This window comes from Simochromis diagramma, unplaced genomic scaffold (genome assembly GCF_900408965.1).
Source record: "Simochromis diagramma unplaced genomic scaffold, fSimDia1.1 OVJJ01000602.1, whole genome shotgun sequence".
Taxonomy (NCBI): Eukaryota; Metazoa; Chordata; class Actinopteri; order Cichliformes; family Cichlidae; genus Simochromis; species Simochromis diagramma.
In genome coordinates this window covers 8149008-8167991 of record NW_024387040.1, presented here as the reverse complement: position 1 = coordinate 8167991, position 18984 = coordinate 8149008, and the positions used below count along the sequence as shown (strand labels likewise).

General features: G+C 41.2%; 1 protein-coding gene across 1 annotated transcript; it reads left to right on the top strand.

The window, feature by feature from the left end:
* Positions 1-2630: 2630 nt before the first annotated feature.
* Positions 2631-18152, top strand: mrc1a (mannose receptor, C type 1a). Its single transcript, XM_040043789.1, has 30 exons — positions 2631-2844; positions 2951-3352; positions 4607-4780; positions 5834-5989; positions 6065-6178; positions 6291-6431; positions 6519-6698; positions 7061-7218; positions 7299-7415; positions 7496-7611; positions 10255-10403; positions 11879-12078; positions 12167-12282; positions 12386-12467; positions 12562-12706; positions 12822-12860; positions 13165-13328; positions 13465-13529; positions 13648-13748; positions 13880-14019; positions 14120-14225; positions 14322-14488; positions 15239-15344; positions 16121-16353; positions 16465-16630; positions 16728-16880; positions 16967-17083; positions 17174-17332; positions 17420-17452; positions 17543-18152. Exons 1-30 carry the CDS (start codon positions 2772-2774, stop codon positions 17782-17784), a joined length of 4314 nt encoding a protein of 1437 aa, XP_039899723.1. The 5' UTR covers positions 2631-2771; the 3' UTR covers positions 17785-18152.
* The last annotated feature ends 832 nt before the right edge of the window (positions 18153-18984 follow it).

Sequence of the window (18984 nt, the reverse complement as noted above, 5' to 3'; positions counted from 1 at the left end):
CATTTTGCCTCCTTTGCACACATCATTACACCGCGTTCCAAATTATTATGCAAATTATATTTTTCTGTTTTTTTTTCTAAATAGTCGATTCAAATGAGTCAGCATAATTTTTGTGTCATCCACCATTAGAGTATAATTCAAATGTTACTGATCAAAACTCCCAATGAACACAGTATCTTTTTCAAAAATAAAAAACTTAAAATGCACTGTTCTAAATTATTACACACACAGAGTTTCAAAACATTTTATAGGTTGTAGAGAATTGAAAATGGTCATTTGTTGAATTTGCAGCATTAGTAGATCAATTTTACTGAAATCAAAAGCTATTTCAATCAAAAACATCTTAACAGGGCAAGTAGGACCCCTTATTTGATAGCAGTTTTACAATTCTTGCATCCATGGAACTTGTGAGTTTTTGGAAAGTTTCTTCTTGAATGTCTTTACAGGATGCCAGAATAGCCTCCCAGAGCTGCTGTTTGGATGTGAACTGCCTCCCACCCTCATATTTTTTTTGTTTGAGGAGGCTCCAAAGGTTCTCAGTAGGATTGAAGTCAGGGAAGAATGGGGACCACACCATGAGTTCCTCTCCTTTTATGCAGATAGCAGCGGTGTTCCTTGTAGCATGAGATGATGCATTGTCTTGCATGAAGATGGTTTTGTTGCAGAAGGCACAGTTCTTCTCTTTCTACAATGGAAGAGAGTGGTCAGTCAGAAACTCCACATACTTTGCAGAGGTCATTTTCACACCTTCAGCGACCCTAAAGAGGCCGACCAGCTCTCTCCCCGTGATTCCGGCTCAAAACATGACTCCACCATGTCCTTGCTGACGTTGCAGCCCTGTTGAGACATGGTGGCTGTCCACCAACCATCCACCACTGCATCCATCTAAACCATCCAGGGTTGCAATGCACTCATCAGTGAACAGGACTGTTTGAAAATTAGTCTTCATGTAGTTCTGGGCCCACTGCAGCCGCTAACCAATGCTTGTGAGCATTGGTTAGCGGTGGCCAAATATAAGGTTTATGCACAACTGCAAGTCTCTGGAGGATCCTACACCTTGATGTTCGCAAATCTCCAGAGGCACCAGCAGCTTCAAATATCTGTTTGCTGCTTTGCAATGGCCTTTTAGCAACTGTTATCTTAATCAGATGTATTTGTCCGGCAGAAACCTTCATCATTGTGCTTTATCTGCACGAACCCATGTGTGCTCTGACTCAGCCACAAATCTCTTACATTATGGTGATCACGCTTAAGTTTTTGTGAAATAGCTAAGGTTTTCATTACGTGTCCAAGGCATTCAACTATTTCACGCTTTTCAGCAACAAAGAGATACTCTTTCCTTCCTATATTGCTTGAAAATGGTGGTTTGCTTAATAATGTGGAACATCCTTCTTTAGTAGTTTTTCCTTTAATTGGGCTCACCTGGCAAACTAATGATCATAGGTGTCCGAGATTGATTTCAGTGATACAAAGAGTCCTGAGACACAATTCCATCCATGGGTTTAATTGAAAAACAACTTCTTTAATCTTTATGACACTTAAACACAATTTGCATAATAATTTGGAACTAATTTTGGACTTGATGCCCTCATAGTCTTCCATAAACAAATACACAGGATATGTACCCCTGCCTGAGATAATCCACCTCTGACAACAATTTATACTTACACAAAAATCTAGTCTGACTGCCAGTAGATACCAGTCTACTGGCAGTCAGATACCTGGCAGTCAGATACCTAGATACCTGGTCGCCTACACAGAGCAGAACGAGCACGCAAAACAAAAAAGGGTTGAGAGCAGAGGCAAGCAGCATTAAAAAATCAGATTTATCAGATAAACCAAGGATTAAGACATATAGTAAATGTAAAGTTCAGGTTATTTTAATTAAAAAAAACCTTTAAAGCTCTATTCAGTGTCATGACAAGTGAGCAAAGTGGAAAGCTACCACAGTCATTCTTCATTCTGTATGACTATTGTGTTCCTGACAGAAGTTCAGTTTTAACATTTAAGAAACTTATCTGGATCTATTGGTCTAAGCACCATAACTTGGTGTTTTTGCAGTTTGGAACCAAAGTGGTCAAAGTGCCACTCATTTCCCCCAATAGGAAGCAGGATTTCCTCTTGTCCTCTCTGTCTTCTGATTGGTGTCATTGCTCTACTCTTCAACTAAAGCCTCATAGTACTATCCTGCAAAAACATACATCAACAAAGTGCTACAAACCTCATTATATCGCTCAGGTCCTCACTGCAATCCTGTTCTTCTCAGTCTCCCTTTGAATCTAAATTTAGTCTTGCACAGTGCAATCTGCTCTCAGGGTTCAAGCTCCAGGCACATTTTTAGCACATAATGTCTATTTATAACAGTTTAAAGTCAATGATGAAGTCAATAAAGGGAATTAATCCTGAAAAGGGTGCTTTGTGATATTTTTTTAAAAAAAACAAACCCTTTTGCTTTCATTATGAGTCTTGCCTGACACTTTAAGTTGACTTTCATTTTCTTGCTGAATGGAGAGGTCAGATTGTTTGTTTCCTACTTCCTGCCTACCCTGCCAAAAGGTCTGCAAAGCTTGTGGAACTTCCAGGAGTTTGACCAGGCGTAACTACTCATGTGACAGGATATCCATCTGTCTGATTAAAAAGGGAAGGCACTGAGTCTCTGGATCACTGTTGCTCCATGTCACACACCTTTGCATACACCAGACCCCTTTGCTCATGACGGGAAATCTCTGCTACAGCCTCATCCAACAGTAACTGCAAACTACGCAAGGATAATGTTGCCCTGTTTAAATTTTGCTGTGGTCCTCTGTGTCCTTGTCCAAGTCTTCTGCATCACCGCTGATATAGGTATGTAACACAGAAACATTTTTGTTGGTTAATACACTTGTGGCTTCATTTGAAAAACATATCCCATGGGAATGTGTTGCTGAATTTTCTTTTTGCTCTGCTCCAGACACGAGTAGCTTCCTGATTTTCAATGAAGATCACAACAAGTGCGTAAAGGTGGAGAGTGCCACCTTTATAACAGTGGATGCTTGTAATCCTCATGCCAAAGATCAACAGTTCCGATGGGTCTCTGAGTCTCGTCTCCTCAGTTTGTCCCTTAAGCTGTGTTTGGGTACTACAGCGATAAAAGACTGGGTGAAGGTGCAGCTCGTGGAATGTGATGAGAGCAATGACCTCCAGCATTGGCAGTGTAAGAACGATACCCTCTTTGGTCTAAAAGACCAGGACCTGCACTTAAACTGGGGCAACCGCAATGAGAAAAGCGTCATGATCTACAAAGGTTCTGGGATCTGGAGTCGCTGGAGGATATATGGCACTCAGGGGGACCTCTGTTCAAAGGGATATCAAGGTAGGAATGATGGGCACAAGAGCCTACAAAGATAGCTAAACCTGAGTGTGCTTTAGCTTTGTAGAAAGTTTAGAAATGTGTTTTAGAAGGTCCCTGAACAGTGCATGCTTTAAAGTTGTTGTTTTTAGGAATTTGTAAAGAGCAATAAAATTGTTTTTACTTCCATTAAAATTCTAAATGCAAAATATTACAATCTGTACAAAGTAAACTAGGTTATAAAAGTGCTATGGCTACTGATGCAATTACATTTACCATCTAAATATCTTAAAGTATGTGGAAGGTTTTTTTTTTATCTGATCTGAGTACGAAACTTGGCTTGACTATAATAATATTTATTGGGGATTTTGTAGTTGTCTAGGGAAAGTAACATAGTTCTTATTCTTTCCCCCTTTTTTTGAATATTTGGACAGAGTATGAATGTTTTAGCACATGTTAGAATACGTCGTTGTTTGGAGTGTAGCATTTGAGGATTTAAGCATTACGAAATTATGTTTTCAACTGCAGGTATAATTTTTAGAAAGATTTTCTTGGACTAGAAGGGAGCTGGTTACAGCATAGCTGTTGAGAAACTTGCTGTTCTTACTAAAAGTGAACACAGTCAGGGATCGCTGGTGAGACTGCATAATTGTCAGTGCAGCACAGATAATAAGCAGTCCTTATGAAGGCACTCTCTGTGCACGGCATAGGCAGCAAGTCTCAACTGTATAACTTGAATCCATGGTGGATAGGTGAAAAACCCACACTTTTTAAAGCTTGGTAACTCAAACAACCAAAAGCTGTATTAAGTTTTAACATCCACCATCACTTTCAGGTCAAGCTAAAACTTTAGACTCATTTATCACACCTGATAACCTATTTGCAAAGTACAAGTATAAGTTTGCGTACTTTAATGTACTTTTGGTTTGGAGTGATTTTCAGTGATTCGTACTTACCATTTGCAACGTTTGCAGCACTTCCCAACATTCTGGAGCGTTTTGGGAAAAACCCCTTTTCATCATGGGCATGTGTCCATTACAAGCACAAGTTCATTTTCTAAATTTAAATGACTGACTTTAACCAGGGCAAGAAACCGAACACTACTCCTTCTCACTCAGCATCAGTAAACAAACTTGAGGGTAAATTGGCTGAAATCAATTGAATGAAGTTCTAAAAGCTTAAGAAAAGAACCCTAAGAAGTTGGGAGGCAAACTCTCATAATTATCAATCACATGCTGGTGAAATGACTGCACGTCTCCATTATTTGTGTCTCCGCAGAGATATTCACACTAGGAGGAAATGCTTTTGGAACCGCTTGTCAGTTCCCTTTTAAGTTCCACGAGAAGTGGTACGCCGAATGCACTAAAGACGGTCGTACGGATGGACAGCTGTGGTGTGCCACAGAGAGAGATTATGATAAAGTGGGAAAATGGGGACTTTGTCCAACCAGAGGTAAGGAATGAAAAATCTCTTTAACCTGAAAAATGGTCTGATCCAGTCCACTTTACATCTATAATATGAAGACAGGAAGCCCTCCATGGTTACTTTTATTAAATCATGCACAAAAACTTTGTTTTTTATGAAGAATTAAGTGCTGCAGGCCTGTTTTCTGACCCTCTCTCACCTTTTCCTCTCATGGACTGTCAACACAGCACTGTCCTCTGTTTCCTCTTTTCACAGGCTTAAGTTTCCCCTGGCACTGCTCTTAAACTGAGGCAGTAAAGCAACAGCAAAATAAAGGGATCTCCCTTTACCAGACTGTTTTATAAAGTCAGAGTTCAGTCCCATCTGAGGCTGTAGAAGATGTTTCTTAAATTACATACTTTATATACTTTCTTCCTTTAAGTTTTGAAATTCTTATTGATACTTTCTGTTCCTGTATATCAGCTATTCCCAAAGTTAAGACTGCTGTGGCCCACCTAAAAACCACAGACTCCCATGGGGCCCACCTTAATCTTTCTTCTAATCAAAATACAAGAAAAATCTGTGTATTTCTTTGAAAATGTTATTCAAAAAGCACAAACAACACAGGCTGTTGGCTATAAATTGCTAATGTTGCCCAATCAGTGTTAAGGCCCACCTGCCACACAAACTTCAGTACTATAATATCACAAACTAACCACCTCTTATTACTAATTTTAATTAACCTTAATTTAAATAAATACATTTATATACATATGTAATTGCATATACTTGTAATTTCAAACTGAATTTCTCTTATTACTGCAGCACCACCTGCAGTACCTTCACCGCCCACCAGGGCCCCCCCAGCTCACACTTCGGGAATCACTGTTATAGATCAACATGTCATCAAGACAGACATGTTTTAAATTGTGATAGCACCCAATCTTCAGTCCATATTCAAACCATGCAGGGTAATAAAAGAAACTGAATCCCTCACTGTGTACTGAAGTCAGGGAGCGTTCAATGAATTTAACTTCCTGATGTAAGTAATTTCCAGCTGTGTAATAATTTATAGCGCTTTGTGTCTTTACCATAATCTAGCATCCTCCAACTGGATCACTGACCCTGTCACAGGGGTTCAGTATCAGTTAAACGCACAGTCAGTGTTGACTTGGTATCAGGCCAGGAAGAGCTGCCAGCAGCAGGGAGCCGACCTCCTCAGCATCGTAGAGTTGCATGAGCAGTCATACATTTCAGGTACATAATAAGCCTTGTATCATCTGTGTTTCATTGCTGATCATACATTAATTTCAAATGCATGTTTTCACACAGGGTTAGCAAATCATTTGGGCTCATCTCTGTGGATTGGGCTGAACAGCTTGGATTTTGATAGTGGATGGCAGTGGAGCAACGGAAACCCTTTCAGATATTTAAACTGGGCCCCAGGTTAGTATGTCTTGGTATATGTCATGGAATTGTGTGAGTTTTTTAAATACCTGGAGTACTTCAAAAGTACACCCTTTTATATTTAGCATTAACTAACCTGTGCTTCCCACAGGTCATCCATCATCAAACCCTGGGTTAAACTGTGCAACCCTAAATGCTGCAAAGGCCTCAAAGTGGGAGAGCAGCGTGTGCAGCAAGAAACTTGGTTACATTTGTCGTAAAGGAAACGCTACCAGTCTGCCCCCACCATCGAGTAAATTTCCATTTATTATGAGTCCATATCTTTACAATACAAACCTAGAAAGAGTTTGTTCTTAGCCCTTCTGGTCTCTGTCCACAGCCAAACAGCCTGGCTTTTGCCCCAATCACTGGGTTCACTATGCAGGAAACTGCTACTATCTGGTGAGGACTGCAGAGATGTGGAGTAATGCTTTAGCTGCATGCCGCAAAGAAGGAGGAGATCTTGCCAGCATACATAACATAGAGGAGCAGAGCTTCATTATTTCTCAATCTGGATACAGTAAGTGTACAAGAAGATAACAACAAATAACAATATCCTGCTAAAGTACTGAAATATCAGAAAGTAAGTACTCTATCGTGACGTGGAATAGGCCTACCTATTACCTACCTACCTATAAATGAAAATAAATAATTTTACATTTTGAGAAAATATGAAACTAGCCTTGAGCTAATTAGCTTAGCATAGCATTAGCTAGGTTGTACAGTATGAGCTTTGTAACAAACTATACCTGGCAGCACCTCCAAACCAGACTAAATAAATAAATTTGTGACGTTCATTAAACAATTCTATTATAAAAACAGCCTGAAAGAGTAAGGAGACATATATGACCACTTTCCGTCTCTATATACTTCAAACCTCAGTGCCGACAGATGTGCTCTGGATTGGCATGAATGACCAAAAGAACCAGATGCTCTTTGAATGGTCCGATCACTCACATGTCACCTTTACCCAGTGGCAGAGTGATGAGCCCTCTCATCTCACCAGCTTCCAAGAGGACTGTGTCCTGATTCAAGGAAAGGTAGCACAAATTCTTGCAAAACGACAATCAATTTTGTTATAAAGTTACAACTCTAAGACCCCTCTGTATTTCTTATACAGGATGGTAAGTGGGCAGATCACACTTGTGAGAAGTTGCATGGATATATGTGCAAGAAGAAGGCCTCGGCTAAACCAATTGGAGGCAGTCTAGCAGAAGTCAACAAAGGGTGCACTCTTGTGAGTTATGTCCTCTCCTTTAAATACAGGTGCAATTTAACAGAAAAGCCTTTATTCATCATTTTTTCCCCTTTTTTTAGGGATCAATCAGGTTTGGCTCATACTGTTATAACATCGGAGCTGAGAAAAAAACCTTTGAAGAGGCAAAGCAGGCATGCTCAGGGGCTGGTGCGAACCTGGTGGATGTGTCTGATAGGTATATTTCATGTTTAGATGTTTTGTATTAGTTCAAATACCAAATATCCATCCATCTCTCCATCCATTTTGTTCAGCTTATCTGGGGCAGAAGCCCAAGCAGAGAAGCCCAGACCTTCCTCCTCCAGCTTGTCTGGGGGAACAACAAGGCATTCCCAGGGCAGCCGAGAGATATAACTTCTCCAGCGTGTCCTGGGTCTGCCCCGGGGCTTCTTCCTGGTGGGACATGCCCATAAAACCTCACCCAGGAGGTGCCTAGGAGGCATCTTTGTCAGGTGCCCGACTCACCTCAGCTGGCTTCTTTCAATCTCGAGGAGAAGCGGCTCTACTCTGAGCCCCTCCCAAATCGCCGAATTTCTCACCCTATCTCTAAGGGAGAGGCCAGCCACCTTTTGGAAGAAGCCCATTTCTGCCGCTTGTATCCGAGATCTCATTCTTTCGGTCATTACCCGAAGCTCGTGACCATAGGTGTGGGTAGGGACGTAAATCGACCAGTAAATTGAGAGCTTTGCTTTTACACTCATCTCTCTCTTAACCACAACAGATCGGTACAGTGTCTGCATCACTGTGGCCGCTGCACCAGTCCGTCTGTTGATCTCCCGCTCCCTTCTCCCGTCACTTGTGAACAACACCCTGAGATACTTAAACTCCTCCACTTGGGGCAGGAACTCGTCCCTAACCCGAAGTGGGCACTCCACCCTTTTCCGGCTGAGGACCATGGCCTCAGATTGGGAGGTGCTGATTCTCATTCCCACCGCTTCACACTCGGCTGTGAATCGTTCCAAGGTGAGCTGGAACCCCATAACCAGATGAAGCCAACAGAATCACATCATCTGCAAAAAGCAGAGATGAGATCCTGAGACCACCCAAGTGAAAGCCTTCCACCACTTGGCTACGCCTAGAAATTCTGTCCATAAAAATAATGGACAGAATTGGTGACAAAGGGCAGCCCTGGCTGAGCACATCACCCACCAGGAACGAGTTCGACTTATTGCCGGCTATGTGGACCAAGTTCTTGCAACGATTGTATAAGGACTGAATGGCCCGTAGCAATGGGCCAGACACCCCATACTCCCGGACCACCACCCACAGGACCCCCCCGAGGGACACGGTCGAATGCCTTTCCCAGGGAGGCTGAGGAGTGTGATTCCCCTGTAGTTGGAACACACCCTCCAGTCCCTCTTCTTGAAGATGGTAACCACCATCCCAGTCTGCCAGTCCAGAGGTACTGCCCCTGATCTCCACACAACATTGTAGAGGCATATCAACCAAGACAGCCCTGCAAGATCCAGATCCTTCAGAAACTCAGGGCGAACTTCATCCACCCCAGGGGCTCTGCCACCAAGGAGTTGTTTAACTGCCTCAGTGACCTCACCCCCAGAGATTGGCTGGTCATCCCCTTCACCCCCAGATTCTGCTTTCTCCACAGAAGACGTGCCAGTGGGATTAAGGAGGTCCTCAAAGTATTGCTTCCACCACCTGACAATTTTCTCAGTCGAAGTCAGCAGCACTCCACCTGCACTATGCAGGTAGAACACCGCTTTCTCCTCCTGAGTCGCCTGACGGTTTGCCAGAATCTCTTCGAGGCAGTCCAAAAGTCTTTTTCCATGGCCTCTCCGAACTCCTCCCACACCCGAGTTTTTGCTTCAGCCACCACCCGCTTAAGTCCAATAACAAAACAAGTGACGTGAGCATTGAAGTAGGACAACAGACTCTCCAGGAGGACCACCCTCCAGTACCCCACCCAGGGACTCCAAGAAGGCTGGGTACTCTGAACCGCCAATCGGTGCATAAGCGCAGACGACGGTCAGGACTCGTTCCCCGACCTGGAGGCGAAGGGAAAAAACCCTCTCGTCCACTGGGAGAAACCCCAACATACCGGCAGCAAGCCAAGAGGATACCAAGATACCCACCCTGGCCCGCCACCTCTCACCAGGGGTAACTCCAGACTGAGACAGAGTCCAGCCCCTCTCCAGGAGGCTAGTTCCAGAGCCCAAGGTGTGCGTTGATGTGAGCCTGACTATATCTAACCGGTACCTCTCAACCTCACGCACTAACTCAGCCTCCTTCCCCACCAGAGGGGTGAAATTCCGTGTACCAATTGCCAGTCTTGGTAGCCGGGGATCGGTCCTCCGCTCCTGGCCGCCGCCCGGCTCACAATGCACCTGGCCCCCACGGTGCCTCCTGAGGGTGGTGGGCCTGCACCACCTTTGCTTTTTGTTCTATTGGTAGACCATACATTTTCAATATTGTGCAATAATTTTCATTTACGTAGTCATTAGAAGTTGAAACTAGATTAAAATTGGATTGCACAGTCCTTGCTCATATCATTACTCAATTCTTGAGGAACATGGTTTCAGTTCTTTCTTCAGTTTTTTTTTTTTTGTTCTTTTTTTTTTATAGGGGATGCAAAAGAAATCACTGGACAAGGGTAGCTTTACTAGAGCTCTGATCACTTGATCGTGATCGCCTACTTTTACATAAAAATCCTTTAATATTAGAGCCTTCATCAGACTAGTATGGACAGTACTGAACCATGACATGAAAATTTGTATGTCTGTTTTGGACTTTACAGCTATTCCACACTTAATTCTAATGCAGAAATGTCACACATATGCCAAACTTTGTGTATGTTTTCATGCAGATATGAGAATGCTTTTCTGGTCAGTTTGGTGGGCTTGAGACCAGAGAAGTACTTCTGGACAGGCTTATCGAACACAGAAGACAGAAACATGTTCAAATGGATGACTGAAAGAGCGGTCACGTTCACTAATTTCAATGTGGGAATGCCAGGTACACCTTAGACTCTTTAACCTTATACACTCTTTAACTTATTACAATCCAGAGTCAGTTTTGATGTGTGTTTGGCATCACTGTCCTGTTGGAATACCCATTTGTGCCCAAGTTTGTGTCCATCTAGCCAATGATTTGAGAAGTTGTAGAATTTGGAAGAATTCACCCTTTGTGTAATGTAGCAGAACCACTGTCAGCAAAACAGTCCTAGAGCATATAGAGCATGTTGCTACCACCACCATGCTTGGCAGTTGATACAGTGTTCTTAATTTACTCCTCCCCTTTACTCCTATTATTTTGGCTGAATAGTGGACAGCTTCAAATTTTAGTCGAGCTTGAAGGTGCTGATTTCTGAAACTGGCTTCACTATTGACAGTGAAGCTGGGATTACAGCAGTTTCCAGTTCATGTCTTTTTTTTTTTTTTTTTTTTTTTTTTTGCCTGTCCCGTTTGGTTCTTTTGCCATCAGAATTATTGTCTAAAGGCGAGGAAAGATGCCCGACGGATTTACTTTACCAAATTGACCATCCCAGCCTTGCCGTAATGGTCTATTTGATTCACCTTTTATTGTTTATTTTATTTATTTTTTTATTTTCACTTGCTAGATACGGGACAGACTTGAATGAGGAAAAGAAAAGGGAGAAAGGAAGAGGGGGAAAAACAGCGGAGAAGAGGGACGGGGATAAAGGGCAAAAAAACAAAAACCAACTAAATAAGCAGACAAAAAAAATGCATATATCAATCACCTGGATCACCTGTTGAGAAAGAAAAAAGAAAACAAGCAGAAGAAAACGAGAGCAATACAATAAACAACATCAAGATGATCTATGGGAATATAACAGTAAATACTAAATATTAAACATTATTGTGCAGTACGTAATATCGACAGCGCACAGTGTGCTTTGAGGTAGGAGCCAAAAAGGGTGTATGTGTGTGTGAGCACCCGTGTGTACACCTGTGAGCATGGACGCGCTTGTTTTTAAAAGGTTCCTTCATGTAATGATCTGCTAGAGGGTGTGGGGAGCCACAGCTCCGTCCACCAGGGCATGAAGCAGGTATGGAGGAGATCAAAACTCCAGACATCCAGAGGCCCCCAGTTTCCAGTTCATGTCAATATTCAGTCTTGGTTGTTCCTAGCTTGTTCCTGAACTAACTAAATTTCCTCTCAATTGAGGGAGAAAGTTAGGGTCTTCTTCCAGATTTTGGCAATGTGGTGGCACAGCTGAATAACTTGTACTTAAGCTAAATCATTTAAACTGATAATCTCGGAATCTGAAGTTGTTTAGAGACAGACCTTCCCAATCTACAGTTCTCCTTCTTCACTTCACTTGGTCTTTGCCATTGTTCTGAGAATGCTGTCATGATAATCATTGTCATGTAATTCATGATCACTAATGAGAAGTTATGCTCAACATAGTTTCTTTTCTGTATTTGATTGAATCTAATCCGTATGCTTTTATCTTACTCTAATAAAAGACAGAAAACAAGGATGTGTTGCCATGACAACTGGAGTTTTTGCTGGACTATGGGATGTTGTCAGCTGCAGTAACAAAGAGAAGTATATTTGCAAGAAACGTGCTGAGGGTGTGCAGACAACAACAGCTCCACCCACCACTCTGGCCGCGGCCTGTGCTTCTGAGTGGACCCAGCTCGGCAAAGGGAACAAATGTTTCAAAGTAGGAGCACAAACTTAAGAACAATAACAAATTTGTGCCGTTTCAGTAATAAAACACTGCCCCCCCCCCCCTTCACTCCTTAATAAAGGCGTACAAGAAACGTCAAGAGGAAAAGAAGACTTGGTCTGAAGCACGGGACTTCTGCAGGGCCATTGGCGGGGACCTCATAAGCTTACACAGTCATCAGGAATGTAGAGAGCTCGAGTATGTTTACTTGCACTAGCTAACAGCTTGCATATCTCAGAATTCATACTGGGTAAATCAACAAGTCAGATAATCAGTGCTTGTGTTTTTTACTTTCATACAGTGTCTACTACAGTGAAAAATTCTGGATAGGCCTCAGCTTACAGGGAACCAATGGAGGTTTTGTCTGGAGTGATGGATCACCGGTATGTAGAAATTCAGAACAATCAGGAAAAGCTTTAATTATTACTGCTCTCATTTCCTGCCTAATTATGTATCTTTGTAAAAACTTTGACCTAGTTTGACTTTGAGAACTGGGGCTATGGAGAACCAAATAACCACAATGACAACGAGCACTGTACAGAGATGGACCTTAGCTTAAGAATGAGGTGGAATGATCGACACTGTGATGCCTACAATAGCTGGATTTGCCAGTTACGCAAAGGTGAGACAGGCTGATCATATCTTGGAATTTCAGCTCACACAGAGCCAGATTTCCAAACATTTGGTGTTAAATTAAAGCTTGGTAATATTTGTGGGTCTCGTTTATTTATTCTCAGGTGTGACTCCCAACCCCGAGCCTGTGATATCTGTACAAGGTAAGTTTAATTATTGTTCAGAGAAAAGTCTAGTTGATTCAACAGATCTTTTTATTTCACTGAGAAATACAGTGTAGGTCAGTTGATTCACCACTTCTGTCTAGGCTCAACGATGCCCTCTGCTATTTCATTGATTGGTCTAAAATGTAAATTATACCTCATTAATTCATTTATGGTTCTTTGAGTCTAAACCCTAAGGATTCTTTAATATTTCTGCCTTTTTTCTTTTCATAAATCAACTTAAAGATTTACAAAGCTGCCTGCATGACTGAACTCCCAATGACTGTTTTTGCTCTCTTTGCAGAATACAACACCACAGACGATGGATGGCTTCTATACAATGACAGCCAGTATTACCTGAACATGAACAAACAGAGTATGGAAGCAGCCAGAGCCTATTGCAAAAAAAACTTTGGTGAACTTGTAGTCATCACAGGAGAGAGCGAGAGAAAGTTCCTTTGGAAACAGGCAAGAAATATAGAATACATTTCCAAACCTGATAAATCAAATCAGGACCTTTGTGCATTTTGTTTAAATTCTAAAATCCACAGAGTCTCTTTTTCCTTTTCCTCCTAATATAAAGTCGCATTTTATGTTTCAACAGATTTCTAGAGGAACACAAGGACAGTACTACATCGGCCTGATAGTGAATTTAGATAAATCGTTTAGGTAAATCAAAATGCATTATTTACAAAAAACAAAACAAAACACTAGCTGTTTACAAACAACCTTCATCAAATGTTTAGGATTCTTGATAACTTGTTAATTCTCTTCTTTTCATTTTAAGCTGGCTTGATGGCACCCCTGTAACTTACACCGCATGGGAACACAATGAGCCCAACTTTGCCAACAATGATGAAAACTGTGTGACTATGTACAACAGCATGGGTGAGTCTAATACAGAGAAAATCTATATTGTAATTTATGGTAAATGTTAGTAAAAAATTAATCCCTAAATCCCTTGAAATGATTTGAAATTGAATTCAATTCATAATTTTCTGTAAATTCTTCACATGTAGGGTACTGGAATGATATTAACTGTGGTATTGAGCTTCCTTCGATATGTAAGAGAAGCAACAGTTTTATCAATACAACAATGGCCCCGACCACAGCTCCCAAAGGAGGATGTGCTCCAGAGTGGCTAGCTTTCCAAGGAAAGGTAAATACATATGTACTACACAGATTATTCCAGGTAAATGTTGATTTCTGCCCATTTGTTATTTCAGTATAAACGCCCTGATTACATTTTATTTACACAGTGCTACAAATTTGTTGTGGGGAATCACAAAAACTGGCACGATGCCAGGACACACTGCATAAACCAGGGAGGAAATCTGCTTTCTATAACCAGTGAGAAAGAGCAAGGTGAGTGACAGGAGTGTTGCAAAGTGCAGTTCATGTTTAAACATATCGGCTGATTTTCATGTGTCACTAAATTACATGGCAATAATTCCTTTCTAGCTTTCCTAACAACACAGATGCTGAACTACAAGGAAGATTTTTGGATTGGTATGAATGATGTCAACTGGGAGATGCGCTTTGTGTGGACAGATGGGAAAAGTATTTCCTACACCAACTGGGCCTTAGGGGAGCCAGCATCAGCACCTCCAGGAAGATATTTTCATGAGGTTTTTCTGAGAATTTTTTCTCTCCCTCACATGCTTTAATTTAGAAAAGACATTGAATTAGACTGAGTGCTGCCTATCCAGACAGCTAATATTAAATAAACAGTTTAGTTTAACAGTATGGTACATGTATGTGCCCCAGATGGTCCCAGTCACCTTAACACATGATTAGGAAGAAGTCTAATATGATATTCAAAAGATCACTTTTAATCACTGAAATTGTAGTATTTCTTTGTTATCCCATGCTTCCAAGTCAAGGTTTGGTCTAATGAACATATACAATATTTAAAATCTTTGTTTCATAATCAGTAATATAGAAAGAAAAAAACAACAGCAGCTATGTTTCCACTTATCTAGTTCAGGAGCCTCTCCCAGCTGCCACAGGGTCAGAGGCGGGGCACACAGTGGCCTTTGCTGGGTGAAGAGACACAGAGAGATGGACATCCGTGCTCACAGCCAATTTAGAGTCATCAGTTAACCTAACCTACCTGCATGCTCTGCAGGCAGACACAGCACCACTTGTATCTACTTTTAGTTAAATAAGTAAATCTGTAAACTCTTTTACTCCACCAGCCATTCTGCCTCCATCACACAGTGATTACACAGATTATGTGTGCATGCCCCAGTGGTAATATTTATGTAAGACAATAAGGCAAACATTTACTTACTCAAACGGTGTGTAAAAAGAAATGTCAGCATACTGTCATCATAATACAACCAATGGAAACAAACCTTTTTTTTTCTGCTTGACAGTCCTATGACTGTGTGATCATGATGGGCACTAGTGCCAGAAAAACTGGATACTGGAAGGTGGATGACTGTCAGTCAGATTATGGCTTCATCTGTAAAAGAAAAATTGGTGAGTAACAAACTGATGAAGCCACACTATCAGTAAAGCATGCTGTTAAATTTGAAGGCGCTCTCTATTATCCTTATCCTTAAATGTATTATGCAACTCACCTCTATGAGTCACAAGATCAAGCTTCAGACAACTTTTTTAACTCTTGGATCTGTGTGATGTCAGTGACTAACCCTAATATGGTCATGTTGCCTATGGCCACAACAGCCCTATGCCAAGGAGTTCAAACCTGTTCTATGTAACAGTCAGCCAATCAGAACAATCAGTTTACAGTTAGCTTAACAATACCCAGCATAAACAAAAATGATTTCAACATTTAAATTATTTAAAAGTGTGACTTGTCATGAATTGTTGAATGATGGCAGTTGAGAGGACACTGAATCATGATGTTGAAACAGGCATTACAACAGAAATGCGTCATTACACTGCAGAGCAGTACAGCGGCATGAAAAACAAAAGAAAAACACACAGAGAATGGCTAGGAGCCAAACAGGAAGCACAACCAGAAGCAAAACAGGTGATCTGACAAAAAAAGACGGGGTCAAAACAGGACTCTGTATACACAGGGGGCTGCTGAGGATGAAAAACAGGTGGAAGAAGGTCAAAGTACAGGAGCAAGTAATCAAACAGAAGTGAAAACAATGAGAGAAACAGGAGGGGTGAAAAAGCAAAGTGGAAAATAGTTCCGTTTTGTGTAATTGAACTTGAGTTGCAGAGCCCTTACGTAGACATTTCTTGTGACTGTGATTACCAGCTAATGTGTGTCATTTACTCAGATTCACAAATTGCTGTCAAACCCACAACTGTGTCACCAAAGACCTTCTACAAGCTCGGCAATGACTCCTACAAAGTGGTGACCCAGAAAATGCGCTGGGATGAGGCCAGGAGGCAGTGCCAAGCAGATGATGCAGAGCTGGCTAGCATCCTGAGCCCCGTAGCACACGCATACGCCACCTTGCAGATTCTCAAGCTCAACGAGCCTTTGTGGATTGGCCTCAACAGCAATGTGGTAGGGGTCTACCTGTTACAGCTTATTGCTGGTTCAAGCAGGATTCCAAGTTGAGATTTTGACCTTGTTTCTAGCTCTGTGTCAGTTTTCAACGATTTTATTTTTTCACAGACTGGTTTTCACTTCAAGTGGGTGGATAACTGGGCTCTGTCTTACACCAAATGGGGCAAAAATGAACCTAAAAATAACTACGCCTGTGTGTATGTAGATGTGGACAAAACATGGAAGACTGCACCATGTACCAATACCTATTATTCCCTTTGCAAAAGGTCACCAGGTGGGACATTCTGTCTTTTACACTTTGTACACACTCACTATGCAAAGTTAGCAGGCAGCTCATAAGACTGGCATAAAACCTGCTCCTTCTTTTTCAGTTGTAGCTCCCACTGCTCCCCCGCAGCTTCCTGGAGACTGTCCACAATCAACAAGCAGGAGAACATGGATACCTTTCAGAGGCCATTGTTATTCCTTCTTCAGCTCAGTGACCAACGACTGGGCCCACGCCTCAATTGAATGTATAAAAATGGGTAAGTTACAAATAATTCAACGTAAACAGAGAATTATGTCCATGTTTATAACCTTTAGCTTTTAACTGTTGTACCATGTTTATCAGGTGCTTCTCTAGTGAGTATTCAGGACCCTATTGAGAGTAAATTCATAGAAGAGAATGTGGAGATTCTCCAGGACAGTGCCAAAACCTTTTGGATTGGCATGTACAAGACCCATGAAGGTGAGGTTAACTTCAGCATAATATATACATGTATATACACACCGACACATTGGATATGTGTTGATAAATTAACATGTGTCTCCACTTCAGACAAGTGGATGTGGATCGATGACAGCCCTTTGGACTATACCAACTGGAAATCAGGAATGCCACAGTCAGAGTCGTGTGTGTACATCAGTTCTTACACTGGTCTGTGGAGTACGACAGAGTGCAGAAGGTCATTTTCTTTCATCTGCAAAACACCAAAAGGTAACTTAAAGAAGCTTTTTTTTAAAAAATGTATTCAAATAAGCCTTGTATGTATTTACTGATTTATTTACTGATTTATCATTTTAGTTATTAAACCTACAGAAAAGCCTCCATTTGTTGGTAAGTTGTTAAAAATATATAACATATATTTTTTAATTTTTCAAATCTGAGTAAATTCACTGCTCCAACTTTACATATTTGCCTCCTCAGCCCACGTCGTCCAGGAAACTACACACGGGTCCGCTGGCATCACTGTGGCTATAGTATTAATTGTAATCGCCATAGTTGGACTTGGTGCCTTCCTCCTGTTCCGTAAAAGGATACCTAGGATACCTGCCCCCACCCTGGGAGAATCCACCTTTGACAACAAGTTATACTTCAACAATCCAAACCGAGCAGCGGTGGACACCAAAGGGCTGGTCGCGAACATAGAACAGAATGAGCAAGCATAGAAAGGCAGGAGAGGATTGGCAATCAACCCCATGAAAATTAGATTTCTGTTTTCATTTTATGTTTATATTTTGGATCACTTCTCTGGAAACTGGAACTGTTTGGTGGGGGTGGGGGGGGTTGGTTTGTTTGTTTTGGGTGGGGGTTTGAGGAAATTGTACGATTTGTATGAAAAATAGTGATTACAAATTATTGCGTTTTTGTTTTTCATGATAATGTAAAATGTGAAATGTGTACAAATTTTTTTGTTTTGTTTTAATGAATGATGAGAATGACAAAAAGTGAATTTTAGTGCTATTTGACAAATCTTTTTATGGCATTTAAATCAAAGCCCGATTAAAAAAATATGAAAACATGAAGAAAAAAATTACATTTTTTTTGCTTTTAAGTGAATGAATAGAAGCACAGTATTTATTTACAGCCTGTGATATACATGAAGACTGGGCTGATTTCCACTAAGTTATGGTAAACATGAATAGTTGAATCTAATAGAGCTGCAGGCAACATGCTTAGTTTCCACTGTGATGTTTATGTAACCATGTGTAGAAAGGAAAGAAAGAGAGGTCCTTCTCCATCAGGTGGACAGCAGCTAATCACCTGATGGCAGGGAGGTGGTAAGTACAGGAGGACAAAAAAATACATTTTATTTATAAAAACCACTCCAGGGTGTTCAGGACAACAAAAACCTAAAAGCACACAAAACAAACTAGCAGTCCACAGTATATTTAGCCTACAGTCACCATGGTCTTAAACTAAGTGCTCAATAAACCATTGGAACAAAAAGCCTTTCATCAGTTGTGCCTCAATATGAATCACCTGTTGCTGGGTCCAACTCCATGGCCATGCCTGGCAAAGACTCAATATGGCCCGCTGGATTTCATGGGACACTGTGAAGGAGGGCATTGAATTGCAATTTTACAACTTTCACAGCTTTTTATACTGATGGGGATCTCTCCCATTGCCATTCATACAACGCCAGATTAAGTAAGTAATAGATAAACAGTTAAATGACAGAAAAGTCAAAGACATTTTCTGCGAATTGACAAAAACCTTTGTTTTATGATTATAAGACAGTCACTGAGTTTTTCCCCCCTTACAGTTTTAATTTAAGAGTCATGCTGACAGATTTCTTTCATTACCTATAACATAGAAAATCTGAGACAGATTAATTGCACTAACTTCTTTTTCTAATACTAAGATTG